The sequence below is a fragment of the Myxocyprinus asiaticus genome, chromosome 5, assembly GCF_019703515.2.
Source record: "Myxocyprinus asiaticus isolate MX2 ecotype Aquarium Trade chromosome 5, UBuf_Myxa_2, whole genome shotgun sequence".
In the NCBI taxonomy this organism is placed as follows: Eukaryota; Metazoa; Chordata; class Actinopteri; order Cypriniformes; family Catostomidae; genus Myxocyprinus; species Myxocyprinus asiaticus.
In genome coordinates this window covers 40,483,851-40,497,655 of record NC_059348.1, presented here as the reverse complement: position 1 = coordinate 40,497,655, position 13,805 = coordinate 40,483,851, and the positions used below count along the sequence as shown (strand labels likewise).

The window sequence follows — 13,805 nt, the reverse complement described above, 5'->3', positions numbered from 1 at the left end:
TTGTATGGGTTTTGTCATGGAAATTTGTACGTTTGAACAATGTTCCACTTTGAGCTCAATGCTGTTTCATGTTAACCAGGTTGTGTAAAGGCTATTAAACTTGTACATTTCTTTACATTGATTGTTTTAAACTGCTACAATAAAGTTTCTTGACCCATATCTAGCGACTTGTTTATGCTTCTGTATAATATTCAAACTACATAAGTTTACAATTGTACCACACCAAAAGAGGATTAAACATGTCCTGTTACACGACTAAGCAGTTTGAGTTTTCGTAATGTAAATGCACAATAGACAATTCACGGCACAAGAGGCCTTAATAGTGTGATCAGTACTTGACCATGTTTTGTATCATTTCTATTTGTAAGAGCTGTATCGCCATTGAATCCATGTCTTTCTAGCAAGTCACTATCACTGTCGGCCATCTTTGAACACTCGGGAGGCTATTTCCAGTCATGCCAGTGCAGCTTTGATCTACTTGAATGGGCGAAATCACAAACTGTGGTTCAAGATTACAGAGAACATTAATTCAGATCAGTAATTTAATATTGCAATCAAATTGTGCTTTTCCTTATTACAATAAAATGCGCAATTTTCCCGTCATGTATAGCTAATGCTCGTCAGCGAGTTGATTGGCAGGCGTTGTCTATCTAAATGGTGATTGGCCCTTTTACCTATAAGGCGGGCTTTTTTTTTTCTCCCCTGTATCTGTTGTGCGCTCCAGTCTCGATTTAAATCTAAGTGGCCCATCTCTGCTAAATAGTTTTGGATAGAATGCACCAGAATATGTCCCAAGTAACAACAATTGAATTTTTGTATGATAATTCTTTAATGTAGTTGTACAGTAATGTTCAGACCACTGTAAAAAAAAAAAAAAAGTTTAAACCTGACCCATTTATACTCTGTGAAAAATGCTGTTTACAATCATTTAAAAGCAGGTTTATTTTGAATTCAAGCAAACTGCCACAAACTGTGACATACGAACTGTAGGCCTTTAGGGCTGCCTACTTTTTAGATGAGCTCATTGCACTTATTTGTTCCCTACAGTATCAGTCAAAATGTCAAGATGTGCAACTTAATACAATTTAAAAATTTAATGTAGAAAATGCACTCAGAAGTGCCAGCCTTAAGATTGTGAGGTTTGGAGCCTGATGACATCTCTGGTCTGATGATTTCTCTTGGTGCCATTGTCCAGCACGGTGCCCTCAAAGAGTCTGGCCATGAATGCCAGGCCATCAGCCTTGATGTAGGAGCGCCCAGCAAAGGTGTAAAGGACAGGGTTGGCACAACTGCTGATAAAAGCCAGAGCGGATGAAACTGCACGACTGGAATGCCAGATATGATCTAGTCTGGGGGTAAACCGAGAAGGTGGTTACTGAGGTTCTGTTGACCTGTGCAGTGCAGAATGACACAACCTCCGTTTCAGAGAAAACTTCTATGTAAAATTTTAACTATGCTTTGTGTCGGATCAGCCTCATAGGCTTCTAAAGCCTATTTGTTCAAGCACAGCTGTATTATATTCAGTGTACAATGTTACTTACGTCCTTTTGAGTGGCGATCCCTCTGGTGCAAGTGCTGCAACCACCTGACCAGAAGGAAATTATAAGTCATTTATAAACCGTATTTATTTTGCTTATGAAAGAATTCCAGAGAATTTTGAACCTTTTTAAATAAGGTGGACTTACTTTCACTATATTAACACCGTGGTAAGGGAGCCAAAAAATGCAGAATGTCACAATTATGGCTTGAATAAGGTTTTCGCTTCGTATCTTCTTCCTGAACTTGGTCTGTCGGAGGCGTCGGAGGATACACACATAACTGCTGACTATGATCACATATGGTATCAGGAAACCAATCACTGTCTCAAGTGTATACTGGAAAACCACCTGTTCAGAAATGACACAATGAAAATGTATATTCAAACACAGGAAACAGAAAAACACCAAATGATCATTCTTAATTCAGTAGTAATGTATTTAAAGGTGCTTTAAGTAATTTTCTGTTTGTTTGTTCTGCCCACTTTGACAGTGGTCTTAGACTTTAAAGTATACTTACACTTGTTCAGTTACCGATGCCATTGTAGAAATATCCTATTTACAGGCATATGAGTCACCAATGATTATTTTATTCCACAGCTGAAGGTGTACATTAATAGCAGGGTTACCAAGGCTGAGTTCGGAATTGCATACTTCCATACTACTCATACTATTTCTGCCATAGACACATATGGCAGAAGTAGTAAGAGTAGTTTGGGTGGTATGCCATTCCAAACTCGGCCCAAGATAAAGTGTATTCAGCTGGTCATGTGATCTAAACATGGTGGCTACCATGGGAGGGTGGCCATTTTATTTGAGTCTACATCCTATTAAGCATATGTGTACTAATTTCTTTGAGTAAAAAAATAATTTATAACTGGAAAAATTACTTAATTCATCTTTAAATCACCTATATTAATTTGTATGGACAGCAATAGCTAACTGAGCAAAGAGGAAATATACTCACATGCCATGACTTTGTGTGATTAGTTGCACACACAATGCGGTCATTCTTCTCTGTTATTTCTGCTCTGAATATCAAAGCTGGCAGAGCAAAAAGAAATACGACAATCCACAGGCCCCCAAGTACAAGTAATACTGTCCTTCTACGAGTACAGGCAATCAAGTATGTGGGCCGCACCACTGCCACTAGTCTGTGTAGACTCATCAGTGTAATGATCATAATGGAGGCGTACATGTTTGTATTACACAAATAGAATAGAAACTTGCACATAACACCTCCAAACACCCAGTTCTGCTTGGCTAGGTATATTATAAAGAAAATTGTCAGACACATCAGACAACCATCTGCGCATGCCAGGTTGAAGATGAGCACAGTAGTGATGGAGCACTTGCGGGCACGTGCCAGGATGCTCCAAATAATAAAGAGGTTGCCAGGAACGCCCAGGAGGAAGACAATGCTGAGGATGAGGGCTCCAAAGGTAACAGAGATGTTGTTACCAACAATGCTCTCATCCTCATAATTGATTGTTGTTGTGATGTTGTCCATTGAGATGATCACATTTTTTGATCCCATCAGGAAGGCCTCAGAAGAACTGGTGGAAACAGAGAGTTTTATTTGAATAAAATGCTTTCAGTTAGGTGCCTACATGGAGTTAATTAACAAAGGTTTGGGAGGAGCATGTTAATTTTAATTTGACAAATCACAGCCCACGAGCAGGGGTAATTAAGCTGCTGCTTACCTGCTTCCTGTGACAACTCTACTGACATCCCACCTCCACCCCATCTCCACCTATTCTCTAGATTCATTATCTAAATAAGTAACGTCCAGGGGGGTAATCAGGACTCGAGTCGAGTCTCAAGCTCCGAGCCCTCCAGAATACGAACAGCAAGCCAAATACGTTTACTGCTTCAACACAAGATTACATTAACATACAAACTACTGAACTGTGTAGTTTTTAATTTATATATATATATATATATATATATATATATATATATATATATATATATATATGATTATAATTAATTGCTTTTTCACATTTCATATGATTTACAGATTTAATAAATTGTGATGTTAAAGGAATAGTTCACCCCAAAATGAAAATTCTCTCATCATTTACTCACCCTCATGCCATCCCAGATGTGAATGATTATCTTTCTTCTGCAGAACACCAAGATTTTTAGAAGAATATCTCAGCTCTGTAGGTCCATACAATGCAAGTGAATGGTGACCAAAATTTTGAAGCTCCAATAACACATAATGGCAGGTTAAATGTAATCCATACGACTCCAGTGGTTTAATCCATATCTTCTTAAGCGGTCTATTCGATTTAGAACACTTAATAAGAAAGACCAAAGAACAGACCAAAATATAACTCCTTTTTCACTGAACATCTTGCCATTGCAGTCTGTAGGCACAGTCATGATTTTAAGCTCGATTACACTTCCTAGTGCTTGAAGCATACACAGAGTGCTAGGTGGCGCTAGGAAGTGTAATCGAGCTTGAAATCATGATCGCCAAGGAGACCGATGATGTCAAGATTTATAGTGAAAAAGGAGTTATATTTTGGCCCGTTCTCACCCAAAACCTATTGCTTCAGAAGAAATGAATGAAAACACTGGAGTCTTGTGCTTTTTGCTGCTTCAAAGTTTTGGTCAAAATGACCTTGCATTGTGAGGACCAACAGAGCTGAAATATTCTTCTAAAACTCTTTGTGTTCTGCAGAAGAAAGAAAGTCATACACATCTGGGATGGCATGAGGCAGAGTAAATGATTAAATTATTTTTGGGTAAACTATTCCTTTAATGTTACTTTGACACTTTCGGTTGGCTCAGTCCACCGCCCCATCACCCTCAATGATGAAGTAAAGATTTCAATTTGCAAAACTTTTACACTGTAACAGTCCCATAAGAAAAATCGCAAATAAGTTCTCTGTAGCATCTTAAGTGTTTCTTCTAGACATAAACGAGATTAAATGGATTAAATTTTGCTTATGTCTCCTGCATCTCAGATATTCTAGCTTCAGAACAGATATCAGCAATATTTCAAATTGTGCTTAAATATGCCAAGATACCAAAGTCTACAATCAAAAGTTTTTATTTTAATTTGAACTCAAACATTTCAAATCAAATACTTCCAAGTTCTGAGCTATGCAATCCCCGTTAATTGTGTAGCTTGATACTCATACTCTGTCAACAACTGTCTCATTTATGTGTTTTTTTAATTGTAGGATAAACATCTGAAGTGGTTGATACTTAAAGCAATTGAAGAATCTAAGTTTGAGTTTTAAAGGCAACTTCTTTGTGTGCTACTTCAAGAGAACAAACATACAACTGTGTTGTACTGCATTTGTGAAGTTTCTTTTATTTTCTTTCATGTTATTTTCTTTTTCATTATTAAATCATTTTATATATTCCTTTTTACTTATTTGTCATTTATATATTTCTTTTACTGTTTAATCTTATGTTGTGTGCTGTATTGTCCACAATTTAGAGTTAAAGAGTTGTGTCTACATTAAGGCCTTCAATATCACAGGATGACATTGAAGCAGTAATTTTACATTGTCTTTGCTTGGTTGGTAAAATATAACTCGTTATAAAGTAAAGGATGGATGATCCGAAATGATCTTTTGTGGATACAAACATTATGCCACAAATGCAGTTAATTGAGCTTAACTTGTATTGAACCTGGAACATTCCTTTAAACATTAATTGTGAACTCCATTAAGTTTCCTGGGTATAAGAGAGCAACTTCTGAGCATTAAAATGTCCTCTGGGATAGTGTGCTCCTGTATGTAACAGAAACAATGTTTCTTATCAGTGTCCACTGTTTCTTACACAATAACAAATTCCACTTGTGAGAGTGTCATGTACTGGCTGTAAGAGTCATATTGTCGACTGTTTGCTTTAATATTTCAGCTTTTTGCCTTCTATAGGCTTGCTATACCTTTGAATCATTATTAGACAGAAAGTTACCTGATCACACAAACATTACCCAACAATAAAGTGTGTTATGTTTGATCAAAAGTTGATTCAGAAGACATATTAAGAATAAATGAGGACTTTTCCTTTTATCTTTGTTTCTACAAAGGGCAAATAAAGTGTGTGCCAGCTGGAATGATGGGCTCTAAGCAACAACACAAAAACTTCAGCTCAAAAAGACATGGAAACAACGTGCTAAAACTTGCCATGTAATCTTTGAGCTCAACTACTAGGAACACGACTCAGATGCTGTAATATCCGCCCATCCTTAGCCTGCAACTACACACACACCACCTTCCGAAAAGCAACAGTTCTGTAAACTTTCTGCTATACCTAACTCTTTCCATTTTTCTTAGAAATATCTACTTATTGATGCTGGTGGTGTCAAGAAAACCATGTCATGTAAAACCAAGTGAAGAGAATATAAAGCAAATAATTTAAAGAGGTAGCTTCAGGAGGGTAGAGGTAAAATTAACTGTAGTGGAAAAGGGAGAAATAATAGAAACTAGAGACCTAGAAGATAGTGAGCCAACAGTATTGTAATCCTGAAAGAGACAGTTCACCCAAAAACAATGTACTCACCCTCATGTTGTTCAAAACTTGTATGGTTTTCTTTCTTCTGTGGAACACAAAAGGCAGAATGTACGGGTGAATGGTGACTGAGGCTAAAAATCTGACTTACTTCTCCTAGGGGTTTGAAACAACATTAGGGTGTGTAAATGATGACAGAAGTTTCATTTTGGGTGAGCTCTTTTTTTTAATTTTTTTATGGCAGTGCAGGAGTGGGATTGTCCAGTTTGCAATGCCGTCATTCCAGTTGTCCCTGTTTACGCAAACTGCAGACCTCAGAGCAGCAGCAATGTGTGAAAATGAGAAACTGGACAGAGTTGTATCAACAAAAAGTGCCCATAAAAGCTGAATCGGGGAAAGATGGATTACGAGAAATAAAGTGAAAGATCGTAATGTACTTCTTTAAGGATTGCAGTAATATAATTCATTTACTGGACAATTATGAAAAAGTGTTTTATGATAGAGTTAATTATTAGATTAAAATCAAAGAGGGTTTGTTGTAACTCACCAATAAACTTGATTAAAGCAGAATGGCGTCTGAGAAATGTATTCCTCTTGAAATGACCAGATGGACCTGGTTAGGTTATGTCATCTCTGCCTGTATCTTTGTCTGTTGGTCTCTCTCCCTCTTTCTTTTTTGCCCTTTATATACTTTGTCATTTCTTAATTCCTCATTGTTTTTTAAAGAATCTCACTCTAATCCCCCACCCCACTCTCCTCCTCCCTTTAGCTCAACACACCAATTTTCCAATGCCACTTTGTTTTATGAAAAGAAAAGCTTTTTTGTATCCTGCAAGCTAAAACAATCTGAAAGAGTGTGTAAAGGAGCGGGTGATGTGTCATACACTACCACACCTCTGCACACACCCGGTTTCTTCTACATTCTCTTACCTGCTTTATCTTTAACATATGTTGGTTCTAGATCATTTTTAAGTCCACTACCTTTTCTACCTGAGAAGTAAATCTGTTTATTTAAGGAACAGTTCACCCAATGAAAATGCTGTCACCCTTTACTCACCCTTATGTTGTTCCAAAAATAACTTTCTTTTTTCCGCAGAACCTAAAATGAGAAATTTTAAAGAATGTCCACACCGCACCTTTCCATATAATGAAAGTGAATGGGGACGGGTACAGTGGAGCTCCAAAATGACAAAATAGAAGCAAAAAAAATGTAACGAATGTGGTTCATATGACATATGTGCTTTATTCCAAGTCTTCTGAAAAGACATACAATCATCATTATTGAAATCATTATTCACTGAAAATAGCTTTATGGGACCTTTTTTGTCATTTTTTAACTCGACAGCACCCGTCCCCCTTCACTTTCAATATATGGAAAAGAATGGCAAGTACATTCTTCTAAATTTTTTCTTTAGTATTCCATGGAAGAATAAAAGTATGGGTTTGGAAAGACATGAGGGGGTGTAAATGATGACAGAATTGTCTTACATATTATTTATTTATTTATTGGTGTATTCCTTTAAACAAAAATTACAAATTACACCAAATTGCTCTCTCTTTTTTTTTTTACTTTGCTCATCCACAAATTAGATGTGGATGTTAAAAATCAACATGAAACAGTATTTACAAGCCATTTTCATTTCATTTACATTTACTTCTTTGTTTTCACAGGCACATAAATACATTCTTGACACTCGCAGAGAATACTTATTAACTAAGAATATTATTCCATGGTGCAGAGAAGAGTGAGTGAAAGAGAAACAGAGTGAGAAAGGAAAAGAAAGGCAGATATTAGCAGTGGAATATAGGTTCTTGCAAGAAAATGTGTGCTAGATTCAGACTTGACAAGTTCTTGGCACTATCAACACTTTGTAAACGAATACAGTAAAAGGACGTCACTGATGGGGAATTGTTTGTTTGTTTGTTTGTTTTACAACATAACACAAACACTGACATTCCAATTTCCATGAGAATGCCTATGTGTTGTCATTACTGACACAAAATGACACATTCCAATACCCTGCCCCAACTAGGAAACCACTATTAGGTTAGGATAAGTTTCTGAGAAAGTTAGAGAGAGAGAAACTTAGCGAGAGAATCCACTTCCTTATTTCTGACCTCTCATTATTCAGTGACCTGTTTCCCATGAGTAACATAAGCTTCTCAAAACTCTCATGGCCAAGTTCAATGGAGCAGCAAAGTGAGTGACTTCATCATTGTGTTGCATGATGTTTAGAACAAATCAAATTTGCATATGTCATTATGACGTAATTGGGAGGCTGTGTGGGAACTAAACATATCAGCTATCTTTGTTGACCACAAGATGGCAACATTCTTCCATAAATATGTTTTTGGTTACAGCACAATGTTAGTGAGCATATACAGTATGTCGTTGATGTATAACATGGACTTTTTTCAGTTCGTTTCAAATGGTAGTGCTGTGTGACAAAAGAATGTGAAATGAAGTACAAATGTTCCATGTCTCTCAATTAATCAGAATCAGAATGAGCTTTATTGCCAAGTATGCTTACACATACAAGGAATTTGCCTTGGTGACAGGAGCTTCCAGTACACAACAATACAAAACAGCAACAAGACTTTAAAAAAATACTAAACACAGGACAAACAAACAAAAACAACAAAACAATAGGGGCGCTCCACAACGAGGCGGCCATCCACGGCGCCATCATGATGATCTATGGGTGTTTCTTCAACTTCAGGCACTTAAAGAACTATGGACTTCTAGAAAGTCTTAGAGAAACTCACTATAACTTTAAAAAGTGTTCTACTAACAATGTCTAACAGTGTATGTGCATGCACCATAGGAGAATTTTGTCAATTTGTCATTTTTTTATGAAAATTCCCACCAGAGTGCCATTTCCACCACACCTCATATACTGTATTGTGTTCAATGGAATCCTATGGTGGAAATGATGATTATGGAAATTAAAAGTTTTATGTTTTTGAAATAAAATGTCAGCAACTCCTTTGGCTTGCTGAGGTTACTTTCATAGGCAACATTTTGTGTATTCTAAATACACACAATTAAATAATATTTTCGCACTTCTTGCATAATTTGGCAAAACAAGAGCTTGATTTAAAATTACGTCTAATAAAATATTATGCACACAATAGTGATATTTATTTTGATTTTTTCTTCAAATAAAATTTGTTTCATACATCTCAAGCAGGCTCTTCACGTTTTTCGACTTGGTTAATAAGTACACAAACCTTTGAAAAAACTTTAGGACAAATTATTGGCCAAATTGTTTGGTGTGGTGGAAATGATGGCACAACTGTGGGACAGTCCTAATTAAAAATAAAAATAAAATAAATAAAATTAAAATAAAAACACAATAAATGTTGAAATTGTTTGTTTATTTCACTCTTTGTTTAGATGATTTGTATTTTGTATTTTTATAATAGATTTTCAACATTCAGTATTATATTCTGGGTCTGGGGCTAGGTTAAAACAGTCAAATTTATACATAAATGGCATTGGCAATGAAGGTCTAGTAAAAGGTTTCCTAGCGAGCTTTAATGTAACTTTCATAAAACACAAAGAAAAAAGTCGAAATATGATAGTTTTACTGTAATAAAAGTCATTCCCATGGACATGAAATTGCCCAAAGTTAAAGAAACACCCTAATATGAAACCATAATAATAATATAAATAACAAATGACTGTTTTTATGTCAGAATGTCACAGCTTAAGTCAATGTCCCAGTATTTAATGCCAACTAACCATATAAAGCTGAAAATTGCACAAATTACCACTGATGAAGCCCATGCTTAACTCATGCTCAACATGCTTAAATATAACTAGACAGAGTGGCCTGTCTCACAATAGAGACTCTTGCTTAAGAGCACATAAGATCCTATTTCAAAAGGCTCCTATTCTTCATATAGCCCATTTTCTTCCCAAATAACAGCTCAAGTGCTTTGCTCACACCACTCAGCCAAAGGGAATGCAATTCAAACTCTTAGACACTGAAACCTAATGAAACATACACAGATGCAGCAATAACTTTTTAAGGGCAACAGAGGGCACAGAAAGCTCTCTTCCAAGGAGAAAGCTATGAGATAAGCTTTAAAATAAAGGCAACAGATAATTATTGTGAGAATTATCACAGAAGGGCAGAAAGCAGGAGAGAGAGAACATGTTTATTTAAGTTTTTCGTCTCCCGCCTCAGACAGAGTGCAGACTACAGTGGATAATGAGAAACAGATCTTACAAGGGGAGGGAAGGAGGGAGAACTGGGATAAAGACTTGGGGAAAAGAAAGGGGAGGGACAAAGAAGGGGGAAAGTATGATGGGAAAAGAGGGAATGACAGAGGAGAGGACAGTGTCATTATGGCGTCACGAATGGATCAACCTTAGTACTGCTGATAGGCAGCATCAGTGTTTTGTCTTGCACTCAAGGGAGTTTGAAAATAGCCACTATCTCTTGTGCAGGAATAAACTGTTACATATGTGGAAACGCAATGAATTATGTTTTCTCAGAAACTGCTCACAAGGCACGGCTTTTCTTGCTGGTTCTTGTCCAGGGAATTCACTTTTGGACAGAGGAGAATGTGTTTTGGAATATATTCTTGTGGATATCATGAAGTTATACTTCACTCTAAAAGATGTGGTTATAGTGCAACTGGCCTATCTTGAAGTGTGCAGCAAAAGAAGGCATGCAAAGCTGGGAAAAAGGGGGTCTTTTGATTGACAAGTCAAACGCCCAATAGGGAGCGAGTAACGGTACAGACGGGTCTGATGAACCAGCCCAAAGGCAATTAAGGGTAAAGAACGAAAAAACTTGATATAACTTTTCTGATGGCGGTGGAGGAGATGCTATATACATGTAACATTATATGGCTATTTTTTTATTGCATGTGAATGTGTATCCATTTAAAGCGATAAACATGATCTGAACGATCTGTTCTGGAAGATGGAAGTTCGTGAGATGAAGTTATAACCGACTGTCACGGAAATCGCAAGCGGATCTACTGGGAAGAAAAAAAAAGTTACATAAAGAGATGAACAATGGGGAGAAGAAAATGAGCAGCCGGTCTGGTGATTGAGGATAACTTTTAATATTTTAATTTAATTAAAGCAAGCTCGCGAACGGGAAACCGGAGAGTGCACAGTGACATTCTGGCCAAGCTTTATGACAGCCCACGAGTTTTAGACGGAGCCGATATTGACTGAAGTGTAAGGGAGTAAGTGATTTATCAGTCGCCGGTCTCGGTCATACTTTTCTCGGAGTGGAGAGATGGGGGCCGCGCCGGGCTCGGGATGGGAGGAGGGAGAGTTCGAGTTCAAGCTGGTGTTCGAGGAGGATCCGCCGCGCCAGAGCCGCTGCGGCCCAGTGGAGATGACAGAGAGCGGCCAGACGCATCATGAGCCACCCGGCTTCAGTGGTCAGTACAGAGCTCAAAGGGTGAATGCATACTTATGGGGACCCAATGGTTAAAGGTCTTGTTACAGAAAAGTTTCTAGGGCCAAACCCATAAGAGTAGGCTAATCCAAAAAAAAAAAAAAAAATATCACCAATATACCTTATAGGGGCACTATCTATGTAATAAACTGCTAATAAACAGTCGCTTCGGATAGAATCCTACTGAATCTGCACAGTGAAGACATAGGCCTACAATTTCTTTTGCATATTTTCGACTTTACGTTTTGACAGAAAGTGTACAAAACTTTTATTTCTATTAATAATGTTTGCTTGCACGTTCATTTAATCAGACTCATTCCCCATCTAACTTCGTTTTATCCATTGAAGTGTGCGTGTATTTATGGGTAAGTGTGGAGCGCAGCGCAATGTGTTTTTAATCAGTTGTGCGTGTGAGGGGAGTTAACAGCTGCCATCTGGAGTGGACCCGAACCCTCAATCTCAGTTTACTGAGCATGCACATACATACCTCCTCCAATATTCCCTATTTTTTTCTTTTTTTTTTTCGTTTTCTCTTCCCTCTTTCTCTTTTCCTGGCACACATTCTGCCATCCACCCATCCTCCGCCTCCATGCTGGCGTAAAGCTGTAGAAACATGCACCTAAGGTTTCCGTCCGCGCTGCATCACTTTGCTGCCTTTTACCGCAGTTGCTTTCCGCAGTTGTTTACTGTAATTCTTAAAGGAATAGTTCACCCAAAAATGAACATTTGCTGATAATTTACTCACCCTCAGGCCATCCAAGATGTATGTGAGTATCTTTCTTCATCAAAACTGAATTTAAGATTTTTAGGATTTCATTTCAAACCTCCTCCTTTAAACAATGCAAGTGGATGTACTCTATTTTTTGACGGTCCAAAATGCATATTTAGGGTGCATCAAAATAATCCACATGACTCCATGTAATAAAGTTCTTTTGAACCCAAATGATTGATTATTTTTAGAAACAAAACATTACTTATATACTTTTTAACTACAAATGTTTGCTTCCGTACATCTCTGTGATGCGTGCTCATGAGAGGGATGACGTAAGCTCGTTGGTAAGGTCACGCGTCACGTGGAGGAGGAGGCAGGACCACCAGCAAAGAAAAAATAAATAAAAATATAGCTGCAAGCAGCGATGACAGGCCCAAGCACCATGGGTCAATTTCCACCCAGTGGCTTTCAGAAAACAATGCAAGGTGGACACATGCATTTGGCATTTGAAATTATTCTAAACCATTTTGAAGCAATTTGGGTAAATATAAGAGGACTATTTTAAAGTCTGTTTTAAGAGTTACACTTCCTGCTGCCAGGTGGTGGCGCTACGACCATGACCCAAAATAGTCACATCCATGTGATTAGCCCCCAAGACTAAACATACATCTCAGTTTTGATCTAAATCACACATTGCACACAGAAGATATGAGACACTTACTGTTTCCCATTTTTCGGCATGAATTTAATGCCTCGCCATGGCAACACCATTCGATATATCAAAAATCTGTTGACAAGATAGCATCTTCAATGTCCCCTAGGAGGAGTATTTCAAACTCCAGAGCATGCATTTTTTAAACAGTCCAAAATGGCCGACTTCATGTTGGGCGGAGCTTATGACTGTCAGCGAGAAAGTTGTTCGACTTGATGAGATCCATGTACAAAGTTTGGTGACTAGCTCAAAAGGGATGTGCTACAGAGCCCCCCGGATATGCCCATCTTCTAAGTGGTGCTACAGAGCCCCCTCTACATGACCATGTATGAACTTTTGCCAAGCCCTTATGTCCAACGACTCTGACACCTGTGCAAAATTTCATGAGTTTTTGAGCATGTGAAGTGCCCCAAAAGCACAATAGGGCCTCCACTTTTGGTGCTTGGGCCCTAATAAAAATAATAATCCATAGAAGAACAATAGGGTCTCCGCACTTTCAGTGCTTGGGCTCTAATAAAGCTTCAAGCACAATTCCATACTCTGGTAGTGGTGTTTCTTTTGTAAATGAATCAGAGATTTGGAACAATAGCCAGATTCTGATGCCCCCACCCTGACTAATAGCTAAATGATCAAGGGGCACACACTCCGCCCCCTGGACTGATGATGAAACGATCAGCGTTGCCCCCCAAGTGCTCCACCAAAAGATTGCATTCTAATACCTGCTCTGTTTTGAACAAACCTGTAAATGGAATGTTCTCAGGGGCGTCATACACCTATTTTTTTTTGAGGAGGCACCAAGGTCAGCCAATGCAAAAACGAAGTTTTTGGAAGTTTAAACAATCCATTCAAAATCCTCTTGGCTCAAAAATCTAAGGGGGCACGTGCCCCCTCATTCTGAATGAGCACAACACCTCTGATCGTTCTTGTTCACTTCCATTGCTTCG

General features: G+C 37.9%; 2 protein-coding genes and 1 long non-coding RNA gene across 7 annotated transcripts in view; 2 read left to right on the top strand and 1 right to left on the bottom strand.

The window, feature by feature from the left end:
* The window catches only part of LOC127440623 (uncharacterized), a 2,196-nt gene extending 1,937 nt beyond the window's left edge, over positions 1-259 (top strand). Inside the window, exon 4 of the long non-coding RNA XR_007897167.1 lies at positions 1-259. This exon is cut by the window's left edge and continues 719 nt beyond it. This is a non-coding gene — a long non-coding RNA (uncharacterized LOC127440623).
* Positions 260-824: 565 nt separating this feature from the next.
* Positions 825-12,065, bottom strand: LOC127441286 (leukotriene B4 receptor 1-like). 3 transcript variants are annotated; one of them, XM_051698507.1, is made up of 6 exons: positions 6,559-6,749; positions 6,063-6,099; positions 2,503-3,091; positions 1,686-1,886; positions 1,542-1,585; positions 825-1,349 (listed from the first exon to the last, which is right to left on the bottom strand). In XM_051698507.1, the coding sequence occupies exons 3-6, from the start codon at positions 3,070-3,072 to the stop codon at positions 1,127-1,129; spliced, it is 1,038 nt and encodes a 345-aa protein (XP_051554467.1). In that variant the 5' UTR covers positions 3,073-3,091; positions 6,063-6,099; positions 6,559-6,749; the 3' UTR covers positions 825-1,126. The 3 variants fall into 3 exon arrangements, with proteins under 3 accessions (XP_051554467.1, XP_051554465.1, XP_051554466.1); XM_051698505.1 differs by lacking the exons at positions 6,063-6,099; positions 6,559-6,749 and adding an exon at positions 11,925-12,065; XM_051698506.1 differs by lacking the exons at positions 6,063-6,099; positions 6,559-6,749 and adding an exon at positions 11,925-12,065 and having other exon boundaries at positions 825-1,344.
* nfatc4 (nuclear factor of activated T cells 4) overlaps positions 10,382-13,805 on the top strand; it is a 19,107-nt gene continuing 15,683 nt past the window's right edge. For 2 of the 3 annotated variants that reach the window (XM_051698489.1, XM_051698488.1), the window contains exon 1: positions 10,382-11,420. In XM_051698489.1, coding sequence (XP_051554449.1) covers positions 11,273-11,420 — 148 coding nt within the window. In that variant the 5' untranslated portion in view covers positions 10,382-11,272. Of the gene's footprint in view, positions 11,421-12,087; positions 12,201-13,805 lie in introns of those variants that run through there. The other variant, XM_051698490.1, reaches the window with a different exon arrangement.